This window comes from Macadamia integrifolia, chromosome 10 (assembly GCF_013358625.1).
Source record: "Macadamia integrifolia cultivar HAES 741 chromosome 10, SCU_Mint_v3, whole genome shotgun sequence".
Lineage (NCBI taxonomy): Eukaryota > Viridiplantae > Streptophyta > Magnoliopsida > Proteales > Proteaceae > Macadamia > Macadamia integrifolia.
In genome coordinates, this window is record NC_056566.1 from 30,042,971 (window position 1) to 30,068,087 (window position 25,117).

A 25,117-nucleotide genomic window follows, 5' to 3' on the forward strand; every position below is an offset into this window, starting at 1 on the left:
GAATAATTATTCTTTGCACTTGGTATGTATTTATCCAAGATAAGATTTACCTTTTGAAATTCAAAATTCCTCTTGAAAATTATGAAGTTTTATTTTGTTTCTCCAAAAAAATTCCTACAAAAAACACAAGAAAACATGAGAAAATATGAAAAGATAATAAAACAGAAAATAATGATTACACAACGATTTCCTATGTGTCTATCTCTCTCATAAAATTCAAATTTTTTTGAATTTTTTATTTTATTTTATTTTCTTCTCTTGGTTACCAAATATACATAATCTTTTTATTTTCATCTCATTTATTTTCTTTTATTTTCTAGATTCTTTTTTTCCTTTATTTTCTTTTATTTTCTTCTCTTGGCTACCAAACATAGCCTAAGTGCTCGAACCCTTCTATCAAAATAAATGACGTCCCTATTTTACCACCACCACTCTCTCTCTCTATCTCTCTCTCTCTCTCCATTTAATGGGCTGCGACTACTTTTCCATGGGCATGGCAGTCATTTATGTTGGGACTTGCATAGTTGATAGTACCATAGTAATTCATTTATCACGTGGAAGCTTTTATGAATACTTATTATAGCTTGACTATTTTTCCTAAGAAAATAAATATAAAATCAATTACAAATGATTAATATTTACTTGAAAATAAAATATAATAAAGGAACATATAGATTCGATTATTTAAGTATTTGAACATAACCTTAGTTTCCTATGTAATCACATATATGTGTTTGGAAGTTTTTTTTTATCTTGGAGATATAAACACATGGTTAACTTAGTTGCACAATTATAAATGTTAAAAAACCTTAAGGATAGTATCATAATGATACAACTTAGACTTTAATTTTATCTATTCTTGATTCAAGAAAATGATGAATTATTAAGATGCTGTGAATTTTAACATCATCCGATTCAAATACATCTTATATATTACTACAACATGTATCAGATAAGTCTTATATTTTCGCCATTGCTATTTTTATAACATAATGATATAACCAACATTAGACATGATGTAATAATTGCCATATTAAGTTGAAAACAATTCCAAAGCCATCCTGCTTAACCCACTTGCATAAGCCATGTCACCAATTGCAAACTATCAATCCAAACTTCTAAACTTATTATTATATAATATATTCCAACCCATACCTTATTAGCCAATCTAAGTATCATTGCAAATAATGATGCTTGAAGATACCAATTGACCAATAAGACTTAGGCTCTGTTTGGTTGCAATGGGAATTTAAAGGTAAAGGAAGGGAAATTTTATTACTTTAAAAATAAATGTTTATAATCATTACTGATTGTATAAACTATTTAATTTTTGTAACTATATTTAGTAATGATACAATTTACGTGTAATTTTTATTTACAAATTATAGCAAAGGGTTTTTGATGCAAATAAAAGTAAAATTTTATAACAAAATATATAATGATTTGAAGTTAACATTAAAGTCACATGAGTAATGATTACATATATTTATTTTTTAAATATGAAAATTTCACTTCCCTTCCCTTTAATTTGTCTTACAACCAAACATAGCCTTAACTTTTTATTATATATACACATTATCACTAAAAACATACAATAATATAATATTTCAACAAGTTCAATGGTTTAAAATACTCATAAACTTTAATATATAATGGGTGTACTGTACAATTTGACATACAGCCAATCAAGATAGTGATTTATCAACCCAACAGCTTAGATTGGGCACGCCCATAAGAATCTTCAATGTGGCTATTACAACTACTCATGTCACCAACCTTGGTTGAACAAACATCTAGCGAAACAATTTTTTTTTAATGAAATTCATGCCATCCAATTGGGAGAGATAATAAAAAAAAAAAAAGATGTATACATATATACATTTTTTTTTCTTAAAAAAATAAAAAGAAATATTTTAGGCCATGGTTGAAACAAGCATAATATATTCATCATAATATGTGTGCTTATATTCTTAATTGAACACGATGTGTCTTGCACCCATATATATATATTTTTTTTATTTGTTGGGTACACATTTGATCAAGTTTATCGGCTTGCTAATGGAATTTATAACTCAGATTTTGTGTTCTAGCCCCACCAAACACCCCCCAACCTACCAAAAAAGAGGAGAATTTTTGTTAGTACATGATCGTATTTTCTAACCTCCTAAAGTGTATTCAATAAATGACAACGTAAAAACCTAATAATCTCATTTTGAGGTCGCTCCGTTGTTATGCTGCCAATGCTTTTTTTATGGTTTTGACCAAAAAAATAAATAAAAAATTTGATGGTTGGAGAATAAATAATATGTTGGATAGCCACGACCATGGCCAAAAAGTGCACAAGTTGATTTAAAAACCAAAATTGGATTGGTTGAATCGACAGATTCAGATAAAAAAATGTTTGTGATTAATTATTAATTTAAATTTTTGTAAACAATCAATTATAAGGTTTTTGGGACCAATTCCAACCAAATTTGATCTGATTTAGACCATAATCAGAAAAATATTGATTCGAACCTAGTTTCAGATTTAGTTTATATAGAAGAGTTAGCTCATTGCTCATTATAATCTTTATTCGTTTGAAAAGCATTACATTCACTTTTATCACCGGTGTGATTTGTGTCTTTATTATATGCAATTCTTGTCACAATAGTATGAGACATGCTTCATGTGACCGAACTTTAATGTTGACAAGCTTTGATGGTTTCACGTCACTAGTCACAACTTTTTGGTCAAATTTCAGTCCAAACCAATTGAAAAAAGAAGGTTGACATTGAATTATAAGTAACTAAAATAAATAAAAAAATTACCCCTATATTTTTTTAGCATGAAATGATATTCTTCCATATGAAGCTTTACTATTTGGAGATGATAGTGCCCATATAGCCATGGTAGAATATTCCCACATGACTGCTACATGATCTGGCTATTATAAGAAGTTGGATATAAACGGTCATGACCAATTATTAAAACATATCTACCCAACAAAAAAAAAAAAAAAAAGGTATTAAAGCATATGTATCAAATTGTAGAGCTTAATTCAATCAAATTCCTTTTTTTTTTGGGTAAAAATCAAATTCATTTCCATGTATTGGTTATATCTCCATGTATGTTTTATGTATGCACATAATTAATGAATCACTATTGTACACTCCCTTATATTATTGGAAAATGTGACAAACTCCTATATGGTTAAAACTTGGTATGTGACTAAGAAACTTGGATGTTTGCTACCGCACAAAACTTGGCCTTATATGATATGCCATGTGATAGCTATTGGCATTTAAATTGTATGAAAAAAGTTGAGAGATTCCACAATGGGTATGTAAGATATAGACTCCCCCATACTTCGTTTTATAATCCATTTATAATAGAATATTGAGATTTGAAGGAAAAAAAAAAGCAAGAAAAAAAAAAAGGACAAAAGAACAAAAAACAAAAACAAAAGGTTTTTTTTATATGAGAAGGCATAGAAAAGTACCTTAGGCTATTATTAATACAACGAAAATTATCCCTAAGTTGTGGGATAGGGATCAATCATATATATATATATATATATATATATCTATTAAGAGTCATTAATTCAACTTGTTATACGAAGTCAATAATACTTTCATTATTCTCTAATACTTTCTTGACACCATCTAGATCCCTCGATCAAGTGAATGGTGTGGTAACACTTCATTATATCATTCTATTAATATTAAAAGATTGTTTAACTAAAATATTGGTGGATAAAAAGTTTCCACGATGTCATATTACCATTGCCTTCTCCCTCTCCCTTTCACTTGAGTTGTTTCATTGTTTTCTCTCTCTTAGCCATATCATTTGGAATCCATATGATTGATACAATTTGTTGCACCATTGGTGTTAGGGGTGTCAACCAGTAGGGCTTGGTCTGGCCTAATCGAGCTCGATCAAATTTTCTCCCTGCATTGTGACCAATCGTTCAATTAATTGGGTTCACATGGCACAGACATGCATGATAATGTTTATTATTGATCAGTCGGTGGCAAACTTTAATTGGGATAGATGGGCCTAGATGTGTTACTAGGTCGTTTAACTTTAAAAGAACTATGCCAAAAACTGACACCCAAAATAGGGTTGGAGGGGAATACCAAAAAAATGGTTTACATGGATCTTAAAAAGTCCTTAGAATGTCTATTGAGAGCATCAAATTGTCAGTTTCTATTAGAAATTGGATATCCAAAAATGTCATATTAAGTTAATTTTGATGGTTTGAGACTTGGGGGGTGGAGTAGGTATTTCAAATAGTCGGGCTAAAGGAATCAAACTTAGACAGGCGTGTAATTGGTTGGTCTAGAATCTAGATGGGATGACTGACGGGGGAACCTTTGTACTAGGAACAAACAATTATAATTGGGCCAAGCTCGGATCAGGTTCGATTGGGCCTCCTGTGCCGGTCAAGCCGGTGCGACCTGGAATTGACACCCTAATTGGTGTTGTAGGAGATTTCCCCCCACCGGCGGCTTGGGAAAAGGTTTTCTGGGACGATCGAAGAGGTACACTAGCAGTCTAGCACCACTTTTTCAGTATTCTCATTGTTGAAATGACATCTATACCCCTATGTGCAAACCTTTTCGTTACTCCTCGATGGTAATACCTCGCTGGGTTGCTCTGAGAACCATCTCCCAGATTCATTACTAGGCGCTTACTGTAAGTTCTCTTCCATTTACAGTGCAGCTGTTGATCCGCTCAACAGCATTCTATTCAAGCTTCGGCTTTGCCCGAATCAAAATGGCGGCCGGAGATGCTTTGCTATGCTTGTTGATTGCTATTTCAGTAGTTTCAACTACTGCAGATTCGATTCAAGGTTGCGGAGGATTCGTCGAGGTCAATCCTCTAATCTTATATGCCTAGTTTTCTTTACATTGATTTTTTTTTTTTAGGAAGTTAAGGTTTTAGTTTCCCCAATCTCTGTTGGTTGACTTCGTTCGTATGAGAGCTTATTGATATCGATTCACTACTTGCTTTGTCATTTTGAATGCCTCTTATTTGGATGATTGTGATTTCTCTCTCAGCTGCGAGTTTCTGAGAGTGTGTTCTTGTTATTGTTGCAGGCAACTTCGTCTTTGATAAAGTCGAGGAAGACAACTGATCCTAAATTGGACTATTCTCACATCACGGTATGTTGTTTCACTTCCGAGCGACCATAAATTCCTACTTCTCGAATGCCAACTGATCTGTTCCTTTATCGACAATGAACCCAATAGAGCCCGCTAACTCTCTAGATTTCTATCCAGCTGAACTCTACCATTGAAAAGGAGTAAGATTATTAATCTGTAAGATGATAACATGGCAAGATCATGCCATGTGCTGCCAAAATTGTCACTTCCCATCTGCAGGAACATGAAAGCTTAGTATTGATCTGTGTTAGGAAGAAGATTAATCTCTCTCTCTCTCTCTTTCTCTTGGTCCCTTATGTTTCGTTTAAGTGAAGGTAGATTTTTTGTTAAAGAGAATCCTAACCAATCTTATGATCGATTGTTTCATATGAAGATATTGCACTTTTTTAGCTATATAAAATATAGAGGTGAAAATATTTTTCTTAATGTTTCCCTGCTGTGTTTTTGAGCTATTCCTCAGACGACTGTAGCAATTCTGCTGATCTCCAGTTGTTGTGATTGGTAAAAACTGACATAAGGGGGCAAATAATTTCAATGGATATGGAATATATTTTATGGGACAATGTTTTCTGTCTAGCACCTCCTGTTCTCTACGTCTCTCCTCCCCACATGAAATGACCTGTTTGCCCAGAGGAGAGAGACATAGAGCATGTGGTGCTAGCACACCCTCCGCTCTTGTACGGAGAACGCTCGCCCATATCTTATTTAGTCAATCTGTTAAATCCTGCTATTGTAACCTCCAAAAAATTGAGTCTTGTGTTCTGAACTGCACCACTATTACCAGTGCCGTGCTACATGTGACCAGTTGAGATGACGAATTCTTTCTAGCTAAGCGTATGCAAGTTGGTTCTTGCCCACTGCTTATTCAGGTGCATGAGATCTCTGAATTCCTGCATCTCAGAAGTTATAGATTCAGGCCAACAAATTGAATTGTCAGATTGACTTTACGCCTGGTGCTTCAATTATCTAGTCCGTGATGCAACGTGATAAAGAAGCCATGTGCTTCCTTTTCAAACTTTCAGTGAACTATTACGTGACTGGCCATGAAAATATTTCCCATCACAACCATCCATATCCAGGGATATAATTTTGGAAGTACTCGGTTGCCCCGAATATTTTCAAATGACCTGTGCTTCCTTGGAAAGTTTACTGATTAAGCACATGTAACCGAGGAAACTGCTTTCTGAACTCCTATCCATTTCTGTACTCATATCTTTCAATGAGTATTTTGACTCTTTTGAAGCCTTCTTGAATTCTAGTATGCTTTCTCCAGCAGAAATTCGTAACAATTGTTTCATTGTTTTGTGGATTCAATATACTCAACGTGATGTTTCACAAAAACATGTTAACTAATTGTAGCCAACAAGATTGGTTGAGCCTGTTATTGTTTGTTAATGCACAAACATGAATTAGAAGTTGCATGTTTAAGTGGTTGAAACTTCTTTGAGAACCTTTGGTTGACTCACTTAATATTTTTAAAAGTGGTGAGCACTTAAACCTTTTATTTTTATGCTAACATTTTCATATCAGAAAACTGGTGGCGTACCACAGAGAACTGGGGAAAAAAGTTCGAAAGGATCAAGTGTGTGAACTCAGATTTCAAGTTGCAAAACAAATTCAATGTCAAAACCGATGCACATTTAGTATATAGTGTCAGCAGAAATGATACAACTGCTTTAGGGATAGTATTAATACTGTAAAAATTGAGTCTAGATAACAAATAATGGAGCTATTGGAACATCTAAAGGTGTTCGTTGATGGTTGTTGCAGTTCAAGCTGCAAGTAGATCGCTGGTTCATTTAATTTATATAACATAAATATTTCTGGCATCATCATTCAATTTGTAGGTTGAACTTCGTACAGTGGATGGATTGGTGAAGGATAGGACTCAATGTGCTCCAAATGGTTACTACTTCATCCCAGTATATGACAAGGTATTCTTTGCCATGCATTATTGTTATCTGATTAGCTGTTTCTTCTAACTTTTTTTTGGGTTGGGGTGGGGATAAATCTGTTTCTTTCAACTATTGTGCATTTCCATGGTGCTTGCATAAACAATGAGAGGAGCTTAAGACTTATGTTTACTAGTTATTATTTCCCTCCATGGCATGTTTGTTGTCAAGAACAGGGTGTGTTTTAATGGTTCCTTTTAGTCTCATGTGCCCAGACTCTCATTTTGCAAGTGATCTTTGATGACAGATTTTTTTAAATGGCAGTATGGCAGAGAATATTCTTTCTATCATCAGGGCCCTAAAATAGTCGTTCTTTTGCATGTGTGTTCCTTATTCTGAGTCAATGTAATAACATGATTGGATTGTGGTTGCCCCTAAGATATTGAGGAGTTTTTTCGGACTATTAAACCAAGAAGTCAAACTGTTCAGACCGTAGACCACTGGGCACTTGGCCTACAATGTTCTGTCACTGTATAGGACCTGGGGTCCTCCAAGAACTGTTTACCGATCTGTCTCAGTCCTAGGCAATGGGATCCTGCTTCAGTTCTTACTAAAATTCTGCACACATGCATTTACTTTTGACTCTTTGATGGATTCAACCTAACGTCATCATAAATTTCAGAATCCTGCGCACACCAGGGTCACAGAGGTGCACAACCAGCAGACCAATGTCTGCATTATTCCCCAAACCAGTGTCAGATCAGTCCCAAATTACTGGTATAACTAGGCCTCCTCAAGTCCTTGCACTAACCAAAATAGAAACTAAAAGTTGTGAATGCACAACTGAGGCCTTGCACTACTAACTCATAGTGACTCAGTAAGGTAGCACAGGTACCATGGAATGGCTCAAGGTTGACACAAGAATCACTGAATCCTGGAATTATTTAGGAGATGATGGTCCAACAGCAGGTTAGCCTCAAGGTTGATTCTTCTAGACCTTCAAGGTTTTGGTGGTTAGTAGGACTTTGAGGTTAATGTCCCCAAGGATGATGAGTGTGCTCTCAAGTTCTTGCTATATGCAGAGTTAAGGGATAGTGATGGGGAAGAAATTAGTGTCAGGGCCTCTTTTTCTTTCACCAGCAGATGCTTGTATGGGGAAAGCTTTCAAGAACACATGCTGAAGTGAGACGATGCAATCTGAGGTCTACTAAATTTTCTGTAGTCGTGTAGAAGCGTAGTGATTGGAACGGGTTTGATTCTTAGGATTTACATTGTGGTGACTGTTGCTTGTTGGTCATTTTTCTTATCTTTTCTTTTATGTGGACTTCAGGGAGGTAGTTTGTGTTATTCTGGTCTTTTTATGGCTAACTTGTATCTGCTATTCCTTATTTTGCCTTTTCTTCCTTGTATTCTCTCTTTTCCCTTATATTAGTAGAACATTTTATGCCATTTTTTAAATAAAAATTCTTGATATTTGTATTGTATTAAGACATTTAGCCCAGTAGCACTTACATTCTTTTTTTCCTCTTCTCATATTAAGTACTTTCTGTCTGTAGGGTTCTTTTGTAATCAGAATCAAGGGACCAGAAGGGTGGTCATGGGACCCTGATAAGGTAATCACATTATTATTATTTTTTAGGTAAGCATCACATTACACATCTACATTAAGGTGCATGATTTTTGCCCCTATGGAGATGGTTTGAAGTATATCTGATACCGATACAATACCCCCCGATACATATCTTAAATTTAGCCGACCGATACTTTAATCCTTGCCTATGGAAATCATTTCTTAAATGTATTAGGGAGGACCCCTAACTGTTGAAAAGTTTTGTCTGCGCACTAATGGTCATTCCTGGCCTAGCTCTGAAAGTGCAACTCTAGGAGTAGTTAATATAAGGGCATTGAATCCCATTGTACCTGAAAAGCTGTGATGCTTGGTCGGGGTTTGGTAAACCAACTGGTTGCTCCTCTAGTTGAAGTATCAAGCCCCTTTTTTGTTGCCTAGGCTACACTTCAGAATACCCACAGGGGATTTGGTTCTACTCCTCTCAATCTTCACTTTGTGCCACACTGACTTTCCATCATGGAAATAGACCAAGGAGAATCTCCATAGAAACTAGTCCTTCGGATTTTGCACGTAGGAGATCGAGATACAGCCCCAGGGGTATGGAGAAAGATTTATCACATTATTCATTATATAGAAGGGAATGACTTCATGAGTCATACTTACGAGAGAATTATGCTTGCTTCTCAACATAAGTCGATGACTTTAGGTGTTAATTGTCTTAGACTCTTAGTTAAAATTAAGTGATCCTTTTCCCCTACATAGAACCATTGTCATTCATAGTTTACCACTTTACTCTTTGTCCTCTCTTTTGTGATGTATATCTATGATGATTACTTATCTATATTCCCTTTCCTCTGATTATGACATAGATAACATTTTTTGCAGGTTCCTGTTGTCATTGATCAAGATGGTTGCAATGCGAATGCTGACATTAATTTTCGGCTTAAAGGGTTTGTCTTTGAAGGATTTCTGTTCCCGTGTATAGAGCAGATGCTTCGTGTTTCATATCACTTATGAAAGTATATGTTTATAGGTTTATGTTATCTGGAAGAGTTTTGGGAGCTGTTGGTGGTGATAGCTGCTCCCTAAAAAATGGAGGGCCTTCCAATGTAAAAGTCGAGCTTTTGTCCCTAGAAAATGATCTGGTCTCTTCTGCTTACACGTCATCAGTGGGAAGTTACTCATTTACAAACATTATTCCAGGTTTTTGTTCTAATCTTTTTAAAAATAATCAGATAACTTGAATTTTATTTTTTTTATTTTTGAGGGAGGGGGATGGGTTGATTATAAAAATGTCTCTCTCCTTGAGGCCAACATGATCGTATAGCATCCTTCTATGGGCTTCTCCTTTTGGTTTCAGTAACACAATACTGTGATGTTGCCCGTTTTCAGAAGATAAAATATTAAATATCATCCTTTTGCTTTTTTTTTTTTTGTGCACATCAAATGTCTAAACTGTGCATTCAACCGTTACCTTGCCACAAAGATATTTTGATGATAGATGTACTAATGGATTACCGACCCCATTAAGTTGGGATAAGGTTTTGGATGTTGTTGTATGTATTGATGGATTATGTGAAAAATTAGTTTCTTGTATATTTGTATTATGTGTCCAGCATGTTGTGCTCGGACGATACAATTATTGAAGTTGAGAGCACTTCTCATTATTTCTTTCTTGTGTTTTTCATTTTGAGTTTTCTTTTATTGGTTTCCTTATATATTATATTCACAATTTTTTTTTAAACAAAAATCTGTTCTAATCATTGGGGTACATGGTTGCAGGAAAATACAAATTGAAGGCTTCACACGCAGATTTGAGAGTTGAAGTCAGAGGCTCCTCGGAGGTTTAATACTTATTGCTGTGGTTTCTTTTTCTCAGTATTTATTTCCCTCTTGTTCTACTCATGTCTATCAATCTGATCAGATATATTGAGAGGTAGACTTGTCTGTCACTGAGATTGCATTACAAAATTGCAGGTGGAATTGGGTTTTGGAAATGGCATGGTAGATGACATCTTTTTTGTCCCTGGTTATGATATTCAAGGGCTTGTTGTTGCTCAGGTAATGTTCTTAAACATGAGTACATGTATTCACATTCTGCTTTCCCTTGGTATTTAAAAAATGCATAACTTAGGGTCTGCATAATGCTCAAATCTTTTTGGATCTGTTTACTCTGCAGAAATACATCACTTTCGGTTATTTTGGGATCAAACTTTTGGCACCTCCCCCACTCCCCCACATCCCCCCCCACCCCCCCAAAAAAAAAAAAAAAAAAGAGAGAGAGAGAAAAGAAGAAAGTAAAACATAGTAATTTAAAATTCAGCACAAAAACAGACTGAAAGATTAACATGCATTGGCATTCATTATGCTAGCACTTCCAATACATTAACTGTTGTTAGAGACCCTCCAAATCTAAATTCAACTGAACTGAACTGTGTGCGTGTTTCTCTAGATGTTTACTTGGGAATGAATGGAATATTTTTTTTGTCCGTGCAAACTTCATGTGGGCTACCTGTAATACCACAAAGTGTCGGGGGACTGGTTATAGCTTATTTTCTTTGTTGAATTGGAATTAACATCAAGATTGCCATGCTATGTATGTCATTGTTTTGCAATGCCACAGAGTGTTGGGGGAATGACCGAATGACTGTGATGTATGGGGTGGAATGTTGGGTAGTTAAGAAACATCATGTAGATAAATTAAGTGTAGCATGGATGAGAATGTTGAGATGGATGTGTGGCAAAACTATGAAGGATAAAGTAAGGAATGACCATTTTAGAACTATTTGGGAGTTGCCCTGACACATGATAAACTATTAGAAAGTCATTTGAGGTGGCATGGCCATGTTCAACGGAGGCCTTGGGATGCTCCTGTGTGGAGTGATATGATTCAGATTGAAGGGACTAAAAGGAAAGAAGAAAGGAATGAAAGAAAAGCCTCAAATTCTAATTACTACTCTTGTGGTTATTTGTTAGCTATTGATTTTTTTTTTTCTTCATGAGATCTTCAGTTAAGTGATGGTACTTTTGAAATAGAGCTACTGATACTACAAGTAAAGTTCTATGTAAAGCCATGCCATGTATACAATTGACTATGAACTTACATCCCCACTCCCCAGTTTGGAGTGACTGCATAGAAAAGAGATATAGGAAAATTTGATGCCTTAGGTAATCTCAATATGATATCTTAATTGATTCTTGCCAGGTTCTGAAACCTTGTCAATGCATGCCATGGTACTATTTTTCTTGATATAGCAAATGGAGCCTTAACTTTTCTTTTGTGGCAGGGAAATCCAATTCTAGGAGTTCAAATTTATTTGTATTCAGATGATGTATTGGAGGTGGATTGTCTCCAAGGTCCTGGTGATGCCCCAAGTCAAAAGAAGGCTCTCTGTCATGCTATATCTGATGCTGATGGAAAGTTCATATTTAATTCAATACCTTGTGGTATTTCTCTATCTGTTTTTATATATATATTTTTTTTCACATGCTCCCCCCTTTCTTTGTAAGTGTTCACTTATTTCATTGCATCTTGCCATTTTTTTTTTTCTTAGATTGTTAACACTCCAATTTGGTTGTCACACCTACCATAGATTAAGTTAATTCTTACTAGGATTTAATAGAATTAGCATAGAAACTGAAAGGAGACAATTATCTCTCATAAACTAGCAATGCAATTCTACTTTAAAGCATGGTTCGGGAACTTGATCGAAACCTGCAAAATTTCGCAGGTTTCGACCGTATCCCCATGGGTTGAAACGATAGTCCCTTGACTATTAAAAGTCATAGGTTTCGACCATGTTTTGATATCTTTCGATCGAAACATGAGAAATTTCGACCAAACCAACTGGTTCGGCTCTTTGGGTGGAACTGGATCCCATATAAGTTAGTTTGAAAAGAAATCCAAGCCTTCTTTAGCAGAATTCGACCCTCTCTTCTTAGTTTTTTCTCTTAGGAGTGGGAAACTTGGGGAAACATTGGAGATTTTCATTTTTTGCCTAACAAAGTTGAATCGAAGAATGGTTCTTGCTCCATCTACATAAGAAAGGCAGCTTGGACCAAAGAGGTAAGTCCCAACTTCCCCAAAAATCATTTTTTTTTATAGAATATACTTGTAAATAGAGTAGAATTATGTAAATTTTGTATGTGTTACTTAGGAGGACCCGATCTACACATTCACTGTGGCCATTTTTTTTTTTAATTTTTTGTTTTTGAAAATGCATTTACCTACAACATATTTTAGTCAACAACTCTAATGATTACTGAACCTTTGGTTCACCACACAGGTATGACTTTATGTGTTTTTTTTTATGCAACTAATGATGTGAATGTGTTAGAAATGTCTAAATGTACGCAAAAAATAGGAAAAAAAAAACACTATTGGGGGTTTGAAACCTAAGTTTCCACCAAACAGGGGAAAAATTTCCTTGTTTCCTTGAAATTTCCCACGTTTCGACCGAAATTTCGGTCTCCCCAAGGGTTGAAACTTGGTCAAAACCCGATACCTTGAACCTTGCTTTAAAGTCATAATCGAAATGTTGTTGAGTAGTGAGTGCAGGTACGCAAAGTAAATTTAACTAAGCCTTTTCTGATCTAAATGGGTTGGCACATGGATCTTTATTTCCTATTAACTCTGTTTAGAGGCATATTTTTTTTTCAGCCTAGAGCCATTCGTATCTTTTCACTTCTGCATAATTCATTGTCTGTCTATACCTTTAGTCTTTAAACACTTATGTTGTTTCCATGTTCTTTCTTTGTCACTCAACATTCAGCTCCATCCAACATTGCTGGTCTTATTGTTGTCCTAGAGTTTTAGTGGGATGCGTCTATCACATAACATTGCTGAAGCACCTCTCGACTTCATCCACCCTCATCTAATTCTATGAGTAACATCATCTTCAGTTTCTCCTTTATTTATGATTGACCTTAAATTGTGAAAACTATCTATTGGAGAACCACCATTTATCCTAACCATTTCACTTTCATCCCTATTTTAACTAAAGTTGCACTATATATATATATATTCTGTTTTAGTCTTGCATTGCTCCATTATTTTAATTTGGCATTTATTGCTTCTAAAGCCGACCCCATTAAGATGGGATAAGACTTTGTTGTTGTTTTTTTTTTCTTGTTTGGAATTTATTGCTTCTCTTGTTTAGGAAACAAAACCTATACTCATAGCTGTCAAGATGTGGCCTAGGTGGCGCCTAGACAGGCACCTTGTGTCCTCCCCCCCCCCTAACATCTAGACACCGTGACAACTATGGTGAAGGGCATAAAACATGAAAATTCATCTTGTATGTGTCTAGGCGATTCAATCATTACTAATATAAAGAGAGTAAGAGACAGAAATATAAATTATAGAGAAACAAATCTTAATAGTGAGTAGAGCTGAGTCAGCTGACCCATGACAAAACTGACAAAATAAATCAGGAAACCAAAAGGTAATCAAAAGTGCCTCGCAAGCGGGCCCATCAATCTTAATGGGGCTGTTAAGCCCTTTCTATGGGCTTTCTTAGTCCATGACCTGCATTGCAAAAAATTGCGAATTTTAGTCGCAGTTTGAAAATAGTTAAACCACTTCCACTGAAGTTGCGTTTATGTGTTCAGCAGATTAGTTTCTGTTTGTATAAATTTTCCGCTTTATAATAATAGAAATTGTCTGTTAGGGGCAAATTCACGTCTAAACCACTTTCACATCTTTTATCACCCTACGGCTTACAGGATGTGTTTCCATTTGCACTGGTGTGGTGATGTAGATACACACCTAGGTATCCAGCCAAAGATGAACCAGACCCATATTGAGTCCTTAGTCTAGTAGAATTTTAGAAATTTACTTTATTTAGGAAGATTGCCTTTTATTTGATTTTATTCACTTTATTTTAGCAAATTGGGTCACATACAGTTTAGAGAATCTTAGAAGAGTCGGTTTGCTTAGTTATAGTAGTTTCCTTATTTCAGTTGGTTTCTAATTATGTTTTTTATTTTCCCTATCTATTGGTTGTAATTGGTGGACAAATCAGAGAATTGAAGAAGGAAGTTATGAGTTGATATTGTGGTGTGTGCCTGTGGGCTAAGTGTGTGCGAATCCCTTCTCTCCCCCCGTTTCTTAGTGCGATTTCTTCTCCCCTGCAACTCTGAGTTCACTCAGGGATTTCTTCCCAATTTCTCTACAGGCCCTCCATTAAGTGGTATCAGAGCTGAAGGATCCCATCATCCCTTTGACTCTACTCAAACACAACTCCCTTCCACCTCCCATAACCACCAAGCCCCTTCGATTCTGCCCTACCATATCCCATTGCCCTTCTCTCCTTATTCCCTATATTCCATCGCCTTCACCCCTTATTTCTTTGTTTCGGTTCTACCGAGACTGAGAACCAAAAAAAAAAAAAAAAAATTGATTTCTTCCAGAGAAGAATCGATCCCCTGTCTCACCGCCCCCCTCTCTCCCAAGTTTATGCAATTGAGCCCTTTTAAAAGGTTCCGACAACCAAAAAAAAAAAAAAAGAGCAGCAGTCCAGAGAAGAGAAGAACAGAACAAAAGAGCAAAAAAAAAAAGGTGGAAAAGAGAAGAAGTCGTAGTAGAAGAGAGAAGATAGAAAGAAGTCGAAGAAGAGAAGAAGCTGAGAGAAAAACATAAAATAGAAGAAGGAGAAGAGAAGACGAGAAGAGAGAGAGAGGCGGCGACATACCTGGTCCGACTTCTCCCATCGCCTGATTCCATCGCAAAGACCTTTTGTCGGTTACGGTATCTCAAACCCCCTTTATTTATTCTTTCTAATTTTCCTTTTCCAGAATTACTCCTCTTTAACTCTGCTTATTCCCCACACTAGCCATCCCATTATCTTTTATCCCTTTTTATCCCATATTTTTCCTTATTTCCAAATTAGACCCCTGCCCCACATGTGGTACACCCCTTTGTGACTTAAATTGAATTTCAATATTTACAGTTCTGCCATCCCTACAAAAAAAAAGTGAGAGAGAGAGAAGCAAAACTGACCGATGGATCTAGATCTTTTATTGGATATTCGTTAGCAGATGCAACTGGTACGAGAGAAGCTCGATGAGATGCAATGACACTACAAGGACATCAAAGACCTAACATTGGTCGCATCTAATTGTATACACTCTACCTTCAACTATGTGATCTCAGTCTTTGAACAACAGGTAGACGAACGAAAAGATGAATCACCAGTGGTAGAAAATGAGATGGCACCATTGGAAGTTGAAGATCAACTTTTGGAAAATTTTAAATCGGTTGATCTCTTCAGTGAATCGATCGATTTTATTTTCTCGAGTCACTACTTCACCAGTGAACTTCACGTCATGGATTTTATATCATTCGATCGTGGTTTCGATGGTGACTTCATATAGGCAAGGATGGATGTTGATCGATTGGTGTTGATTCTTCCATTCTACAAAACTCATGGACGAGTTTTTCTGAACATCGGGGGAATTGATGTAGATACGCACCCATGGAGCGATCCATACCCATCTAGGTATCCAACCAGAGATGAACCAGACCCATATTGAATCCTTTTTTTTTTTTGGATGAATCCATATTGAGTCCTTAATCTAGTAGGATTTTAGAAATTTACTTTATTTAGGAAGATTGCCTTTTATTTGATTTTATTCACTTTATTTTAGCAAGTTGGGTTCACATACAATTTAGAGAGTCTTAGTATAATTGGTTTGCTTAGTTATGGTAGTTTCCTTATTTCAGTTGGTTTCTAATTATGTCTTTTATTTTCCCTATATATTGGTTGTAATTGGTGGACAAATCAGAGAATTGAAGAATGAAATTATGAGTTGATATTGTGGTGTGTGCCTGCGGGCTGAGTGTGTGAGAATCCCTTCTCTCCCCCCACCCTTTCTTAGTGCGATTTCTTCTCCCCTGCAACTCTGAGTTTACTAAGGGATTTCTACCCTATTTCTCTACAGACCCTCCATCATGTAGTACACGAGGTACTCAATGTAAATGAATGTTGAAGATTTATTGTTAACATGGAGAAATGTTACATATATGAAATGCGCCTTGCTAAATGCAGGCTAATATGCTTCTGGAGTTTTGACTTCCATGGATTCTGCCAGATTTTAGTTTTGGGCATTCTTGGTGGAATGTCCTGTTGGGTGGGGATGTGACTGCTTTCTTTCTTTCTCTTAACAATGGTGATTTTCATATGTTTGGAGTTGGTGCTTAGTTGCTGTGGCATGGTTGCAGGGGTTTACAAGCTTTTGCCTTTCTACAAGGGTGAGAATACAGTATTTGATGTTTCACCCTCTTCAGTGTTGGTTTCTGTTGGGCATAATCATGTTACTGTCCCACAAAAATTTCAGGTATGGCTCTTTGTTGCTTATGTTGGAACGGGTTGGTGCTTGTGTTGTCTTTATACCTGTATCCACACTGCCTTTTGTTCAACCTTGTAATAATACCAGAAACTAATAATCAGAACCAACAATATAGAAGAAGAAGAATGAAGAGACTGCCACAAGAAGGAGAGGCAGTCCATAACCAGCGGCAGCCCCCTCCACATAGTATATATAAACAACCAAGTACAATACTGCGAGGGCTAGAACGCTCTTCTGCCCTTGCGGACTAATTATCTTAAACAATAACAACTAGAAATAGAAAAACTAACTACCTCAGGGTCTGACTATAATACTTCTGTGGTACATACATATACACAACTTAATAAACCTTAAGTGTCTTCTATATTGATTGTGCTATTTGGAAGTGCTATATGCTTCAATGAATTATCATATGAAATTGGCTTATTTTTTCTTCAGATTTTGGTGGTAAGAAATGGAATATTTATGCCTTCTTGAAATTCATAATCCCATGTATCATTTGTCCAAGATCTTTTTGACACCATTAGAATGAATAACACAGTGAAAATAGAATAAGATTCATCAAGAACAAAGAAGAGGAGGGGGAACGGGACTGGATAAGAATGCTTCTTGGGTCGAGGTTTGTTTCACAGTTGACAGTATGATCAAAGTGCAAATTTTTACCCTTTGGGGTCAGAGGATCTGCATGAGTTAATTCAGTGCAAGGAGCATTTGCAGCAGCTACGTGCGATGCTGCGACTGCTTTTATTCTTCCAATCGTCTCTTTCTTTACCTGGTGGTCTTGGTCACTAGCCCAGGTCATTGTGTTAGGAGTCCTAATCCAGCAGCACGAGGGCAGATCCGTAGATGGAAAAGAAGCCATCTAGGCATCAGTCCTAGCTGTTATAGGAAACCTGGCTGTTAGCTGGGTGGGGAAAGAATTCAACTGATGATTCATTTATTTTGTTATTTAAATAAAAAATAAAAGAAAAGTCACTCTGCGAAAAGCACATGCAGGTAACTCACCACCCGTGAGGAAAACTCAAATCTCAATTCAATATTCAATTCTTCTATTGCCATCGTTTACAAGCATATAGATAAACTCCTAATTACATTCTTAAAAAGAGAGAGAACTCAATTAGGAAACTAACACTAAAACATGATTCCTACGTGTCCAACTCCTACAAAGATAAAACAGAAAAAAATAAAATAAAAGATTACAGTGTCAACCCAAATTAATGCCTAAATATCCTACTAGTTCAAAACCAGATTTGGAATTGTTTCGTCTCGGTCTTTCTTCCAAACGGGGTCGTGTCGGTCCAAGAAAGCGTTACTGCATAATATGTATTGTGAATTCTCCTTTTGCATAACCTGTTAGTTGTGAAGGCATAGTTGTTATGGTAGTTGTTATGGTGTCTAGGTGATCTTGGGCATTGAAGGAGGGAAAATATCAAGGTGACACCAATCAGGCGTCAAGGCGTCGCCTCTGGAAGGGCACTGAATGCCTAGGTGACGCCTTGACAGCTATGGTTGAAGGTTTTAGATAGCACAACTGGTAAGGATTTAGGCCTGTTGCTATTGTGGGATTGAATCCTGCCTTGACCTTGGGGGTTGGATTGGGCTGTTAAGAGATGGGGTGTTTCCTTGTAATGCCCCAATGGTCGTAGCACCCCACTGCCAAAAAAATAAAATAAAGAAGAGTTAGATGTTGTTTCTGCTTATGGTTTGATTTTGTTCCTTGACTGAAATGCAGTCTCCTTAGTTCTTTCCATCTTTTTTTCTTCAGCTTGCATCATGGAGTTTGTATTGTTGGTGGTTGTGTACGACTTGGTTAATTTACAGGGTTTGAATTTGATGTATAGATTATTGAACTTGGAATTTATGATGAACATATTTTTTGGGTTCTGAAGATCTTTCTACAAATCATTTAATGCTGTATGTCTATTTGCTGCTGTTAACCTGTTGTGCCAGGTCACTGGATTTTCCGTTGGTGGCCGTGTAATCGATGGAAATGGTGTGGGAGTGGATGGCGTGAAAATTATTGTTGATGGTATTGAAAGGTCTGGGACAGACAAGCAAGGGTACTACAAGCTTGACCAGGTACAGCTGTGTGCGATTTAGTGATAACATCAGCTTATATGTTTGGTTATTGTTTATCACTTCATTTGCAGAAATATACATTGTTGTTGATTTTAATGGAGTTTTTCTCCCCTTATCCTTTGTCAGATTCAAGTTCATCCTCACAGAGTCAACCTTCTTATACCCTTTATCTTTCTAGGTCAATTATCATCAGTTGACAACCTTTCTGTTTTCGGGCTTTATTACTTCATAATTGTCACTGGTTTCCAACTATTATCTCAGGGATCTAGTAGGAGTGAGACTTAGTTATCTTGGTTAAAACTGAAGATATTTGATGCTTTAATGGAGTAATTAGTCTCAGAAAAATATCATCCAGGCAAATGGTTAACTTTCTAAATCCACCTTTCAAATCTTGCAAGATAGTGGCCACTATCGTGGAGTTTCTTGCTACGCAAACATTATTTTCACAGATAATGGCTATTCCGCTCGTTGTGTGGAAGTTCATAAAATCTATATATTATTGTGATGAAAATTTGGTTCTCAATATCTCATTATGCTTCCGTAAGAGCAAGCTTAAATTTTTGTGTTGCTAATTGGCATAAAGTCCTCTCCCCGGATAAAATCAGTCTATGCTCATGACTGTGTATTGTACATTTGTGATTGTCCATAACAGTTTTCAGAGAACTAGTTTGCACTTTGGTACTACAATTATTATCATTGTGGTCTCTCTGTTTGGAACAGGGTTCCTATCATTTACTCATTTACTCATTGACTGAGGACTGAGGTCTTTCTTTCATAGTTCTAGGTATCAGTATTGTATCGTATCGGCATATTGGTAAATCATCGGGGCCCAATAGCTATATGATATTGATATGGATCAGGTGAAAATCGAGCAAAAAATGGTTCAGTTTTAAAATTATGCTCGACACGGGCCCAATACAGCCTGATTCCAGCCGATCCATATCAGTATTGTATCGGTATACCTATAACCTTGCTTTCTATATCTGGGCCATGAGGAGTGAAAAAACTTTAGCTTATGCATGGATAACCTTCTTGTCATAATGAAGTTGATCTAATATTTATGATATCGGTATCGGCTGAGACCGATACTGACACTGATACCGATACAGATACCTATAACCTTGCTTATGCTTGAACAAAATTGTTATAATGAAGTCGATCTAATATTTATGTTCTTGTTTTGCCTTGAGAAACTTACATATAAGGTGTTCAGGTTACATCTAAGCGCTACATCATTGCGGCAGAGAAGGAACATTACAAGTTCAGCAACTTGGACAATTTCTTGGTAAGCATATCAATTGAATTCCTTAGTATAGTTTTGAGATGAAAAAACCACCCCTGGCTTGTCTTTTGTTCGCCAACTAGTAATGCTAGCTATCCTATTTCCTTTGGCTATTTCTGATCTTCCTTTTGAATGTTAGGTTATGCCTAATATGGCTTCAATTGGAGATATTAGAGCTGTCAAATATGACATCTGCGGTGTTGTTAGGATGGTTACTGGGGACAAGGCAAAGGTGATTTCATTGATTCTTATGTCTATACTACTATACTAAACATGCTATTCAATGAAATAGTGGTCAGGCTTAGTACCAATTAATAGCATACTAATTACCCTTTGATTGTTCTTGAGGTCAGGTAGCCTTGACACATGGTCCAGAGAATGTTAAACCTCAAGTGAAACAAACAGATGAGCATGGGAAATTCTGCTTTGAGGTATGCTAACCTACAACATACGAAACTTGTATTAAGTTAGGAGATTTTATTTGGCTATTGACTTCCAATTTGCTATAGTTCAGATTTATAAAGAAGTGCAACTTGTGGTGAAAATAGCTGCATTTTTATTGTGATCCTTGAGATAGAAAGTGAAGGGAATCCACTCATTCCTTTCCTTTGTTAGAACAAGTAGCCTGATAATTAAAAAAAATATCATGTTTGAGCTCGTATTTCTCTTTGGTTTACACTGATATGATGCAAATTCTTTTTGTCGAGAGGTTTTAAGGGAAAAGGTTGAGTTATAATACGTTTACAGTCATCGTTTTCCAATCAGCACTGCAACTCCTTTGGGGTGAGCTCCTGTATATTTTTTCCCTTTATCAGGGGGAAAATGAGAATCCTTCTTTAGCAGATATGCTTATATAAATTTTTTATCTCTTAAGTTGGATATCCAACTTGGGAACTGTTTCATAGTCTATGTTCAACCAAAAGGTCCTAAAGGGATTGAAGAAGTAGAATATAGCTGCTCCAATGTTCATCAGTAAATGTTTTCATATCTTAAAGAATGATGTATATGAACTATCGAAGACATTCAAGGTGAAACCCTCGGATATCAGCTGTTGAGACTCTTCGGTTGTCAAAATTGTTTCATTTTGTTTTAGAGAAGATTGGTTAATAAAGAGTACAGAAAAGTTGTCATGGCATTTAGGCTATCCTAGGTGTTGGAGGAGGGGAAAAAAAATCAGCGTGACACTGACATGGCGTCAAGGCATCACCTAGGCGATCAAGGTGCCCTTTCAGCAAAGGTTGCATAGGCGACACCTTGGCAACTATGGAGTAAAGACAACTTAATTTCGGTGCAGGCTTTACCAATCAAACAATACTTAAAAATAAATTATATTAGTTGTAAGCCGTGTTTGGCTATCCAGTTGGAAATGCTTGTGAGCATTTGCTGGCTGCAAAAGGGGCACATGTTGGACTTCATACATAGTTCAAAAACTTGCAGAAATTTCGCTAATTTCACTAATTTCGACATGTCCAAGACGAAAAAGGAGGCAATACCCAGAATTAGCATTGTTTCGTTGTGCTCATTTCAGTCCCAAAAAGTGCACTGTTTTGTCGAAAATTCGGTCATTTGTTTTGCTCATTTCAGCCATTAGTACCCCAAAATAGCCAAGTGAAACACATTGAAAAGGTACACTGTTTCACCAAAAATTTCCAACCCTGGTATTGATGATCCATGAAAATATGGGTGTTACTAGTTGTAGCGCGTGTAGCTTTCTGTGGACATCATGATCTCCTCTAATGCTGATAGGGGCCCTATTTGTACTCTCATAATCCTTTTTCTTTAATAAAATTAATAAAAAATTATCAAGGACAATTATGATTGTCAACATTATAATAATGGATTAACGACAACTGGTTATTACCATCAAAATGTTGGTTATTAGAGTTGGACTCATTCTTTTAATGAATTTTTGGTCATTGGAGTCATTAATATATTTTCATGTAATTTACCCACCTCAATTGTAGAACCCCTTTCGAGCCAAAACCAAAACCAAAACCAAAACCAAAACCAAATTTAGTTGCTGCTGTTCTTTGCTTGTTTTAGTTGTTATGTATTTATCATGTTTCAGTTCAGACATTGAGTTTATGGGCCTCAATAATTTAAATTTGAGAGCCTGTTATATTAGACAGCCAAGATGAGGTGGGATAGGGGATCTTCGGTCCAAGAACAAATACCCTTAGGCTTCATTTGTTTCAATGAACCCCTCCCAAAAAAAAAAAAAAAAAAAAAAAAAAAATGGAGCCCAAAGTTTGGGAACAAGTTGACCCATAGGTCCCCAGCTCACATGTCAAGTTTCGGCCCAATCAGAATTTGCCACGTGGCAAAATAGAGTTTTGAAAATCTAGGATTCTGAGAGAGTGCACAGTGCTGGTTGGAGTACCCTAGTCATGCATAGACGTACATGGGAATGCATGCCAATGCATGGGAGGGGATTTGATTGAATTAAGCTATGAAATTTGACACATGGCTAATTTGGATGATACTCTATCCAACGGTTGGAATGCCAGATAATCCGTTCATGTGGCTCAAAATGATGGACTGGTTAGGAATCCCTTCCAAAAACGAGCCATGTAAAGGCAATTTTCCCATTTTCTATGTCTTTATAGTTGTCTGTCTGTTTCCCCTGATCGGCTGATTGTACTGAAAAGGAAGCATATTGGGCCATGGTTGAATGAGGAAAAGATCCAGCCATTTTTTCCTCCATGTTTGGAAATTTTATCATTGACCAAGATGCCATCATTTTTTCTCGCTTAATTTTTTTTGGGTAAAATATCATCCAGAAAAATAAACTAGAAGTTATTCCTGAGTTTTGTGTTGCATTTCAGTAAAAGAATTTCCAGTTCCTTTTGGGCCTATACAAATTCTTTTGCTTTTAGATAAGTCCTTTATAATATTTTCCATTTTATTACCAGAGTCTTAGGAAGAAGGCTATGGTGCTGATCAGCTACCTAGAGAATTAAAGTTACTAAAAATTGAAGAAGGGGAAAAAATAAAAATAGAAAAATAATTGGTATCTTTCTGATTCAGAGCAACTCTTTTTTGGGTAGCCACATGGACAACCAATGGACCCAGTTTACTATGCTAATCTGAAGAGACAATGTATTGCATTAGTGGAGTGGTTGACCTAGATGATCTGCTGCAAACCCTGACACATATAACCTTTCTTTGGTATTTCTGGTTATGAAGGATCAAACCAAACATTTGCGAAGTTGTTGACTGTTCTAAGTATAGTTCTGCTGCGGTCTTATGTGGCTAAGCAAAATATCAAATAGTATGCAAAGGCTGTGTTACTTCTGATTGCATTCACGTCGTTCAAAAAAAAAAAAAAAAAAAAGGGAAACGGTGTCAAGTTTGCCTGAAGGCCCTGAACCATGTTCATCTATATATTAGAATTATTATGTATCAGTTGAAGCGTATAGTTTTTCAACTGTTGGGCTTTTATCCGTACATCTTTCCAGTTGTCATCCCTTGATGGTGTCTGTATATGTTTATAAACTCTGGCCGATCACATCATTGTTGTTTGAATCTATATGAATCAGGTTCCATCTGGTGAATACCGTTTATCTGCCTTGGCGGCTACACCTGAGAGCGCTTCTGGACTTCTTTTCTTGCCTTCTTATGTTGACGTTGTGGTTGACAGTCCGATACTGAATGTTGAATTTTCTCAGGTAAATTTAGCAGTTCATATATATTTATATATTTTTTAAGGTTCTTCTTGTATTTCACCTCCAATGTATCTTCCTAACTGGATTCTAGATTTGTTCCTTACACATCCTAGTTTGGGACAGACGATTTCTTTAAAGACTTACCATTGATTGAAAAAAATCAGATATGTTGACTCAGATGGTCGAACTGGAATTTTTTGTGGTCATCGTAGGTGGGCTGATAGACCATTCTTTTCATGCATTAGCAGTAAGGGTGGCACTTTGGCTGGCTGCACCTGGATATTGGTCCACCTTTTCCTAGCCTGAACTTTGTACCTAATATTCGGCCCGGTCGAAGCATTCCCTAATACAGGCTGGGCAGGGCCATGCCTTTGGTGTTCTATTGAGTTTTAGATGTGTTATATAGATTTCTTAAAATGGTTGGCCTACTTCGAGACTAAGCCCTATACTGAACATGGAAGTTTGTCTTTTTCGTTAAATATAATTCATAAAAAACTTATGGGTATACTTAAAGGTACTATCTAAATGACAAATCTATAGGTGTATTTAGAACTTGACATTTTCTTTTGATTGCCACTTGTCTTACATTTAAATATTTAAATCGGCAATAAAAAAATATTTTCAAAAATAAATTTAAAAAGACTTATCATTATGTCATTATCGAAAGCGGTCATTGTATTGCACATTTTTTTAGCATACATGTGAAATGATAGGATTTACCCTCATTCAAAAACAAGTGTGTTATAGCTTACAATAACAGACTTAGCCGTATCCCAACTTAATGGGGTCATCTACAAGGATCCGTGCAAAACAATGTTCACCTATTTATTTAAGCTATAACAACAACAAAGTGTGTTATAGATTAAATATGGTTAAAATTTCATATGCTTATATTTATTGATCAATAATAAATGGTTCACCCAAAAAAAAAAAAAAATTGAAAATGTATGCATACATGCCTATCGCAACCTGTTGGTTGCTGGTTCAAAACTATGAAACAGCCTCTCCTGCGAAGTAGAGGGTACAACTGCATATATTTGCCCCTCCCAGATCCTGCAGTAACGGAAGCCTCGTGCACTGGGACATTTTTTTTTTTATGCACACATACCTATTTATATTTCCTATCAAGTATG

General features: G+C 36.2%; 1 protein-coding gene across 2 annotated transcripts in view; it reads left to right on the forward strand.

The window, feature by feature from the left end:
• Positions 1-4,638: 4,638 nt before the first annotated feature.
• Positions 4,639-25,117, forward strand: part of LOC122091970 (nodal modulator 3) — a 36,437-nt gene continuing 15,958 nt past the window's right edge. For both annotated transcript variants that reach the window (XM_042662238.1, XM_042662239.1), the window contains exons 1-15: positions 4,639-4,854; positions 5,082-5,147; positions 6,995-7,081; positions 8,596-8,652; positions 9,495-9,559; positions 9,643-9,812; positions 10,392-10,453; positions 10,587-10,670; positions 11,897-12,056; positions 16,831-16,946; positions 18,909-19,037; positions 20,251-20,322; positions 20,459-20,551; positions 20,673-20,750; positions 23,859-23,987. In XM_042662238.1, coding sequence (XP_042518172.1) covers positions 4,759-4,854; positions 5,082-5,147; positions 6,995-7,081; positions 8,596-8,652; positions 9,495-9,559; positions 9,643-9,812; positions 10,392-10,453; positions 10,587-10,670; positions 11,897-12,056; positions 16,831-16,946; positions 18,909-19,037; positions 20,251-20,322; positions 20,459-20,551; positions 20,673-20,750; positions 23,859-23,987 — 1,464 coding nt within the window. In that variant the 5' untranslated portion in view covers positions 4,639-4,758. The remainder of the gene's footprint in view (positions 4,855-5,081; positions 5,148-6,994; positions 7,082-8,595; positions 8,653-9,494; positions 9,560-9,642; positions 9,813-10,391; positions 10,454-10,586; positions 10,671-11,896; positions 12,057-16,830; positions 16,947-18,908; positions 19,038-20,250; positions 20,323-20,458; positions 20,552-20,672; positions 20,751-23,858; positions 23,988-25,117) is intronic.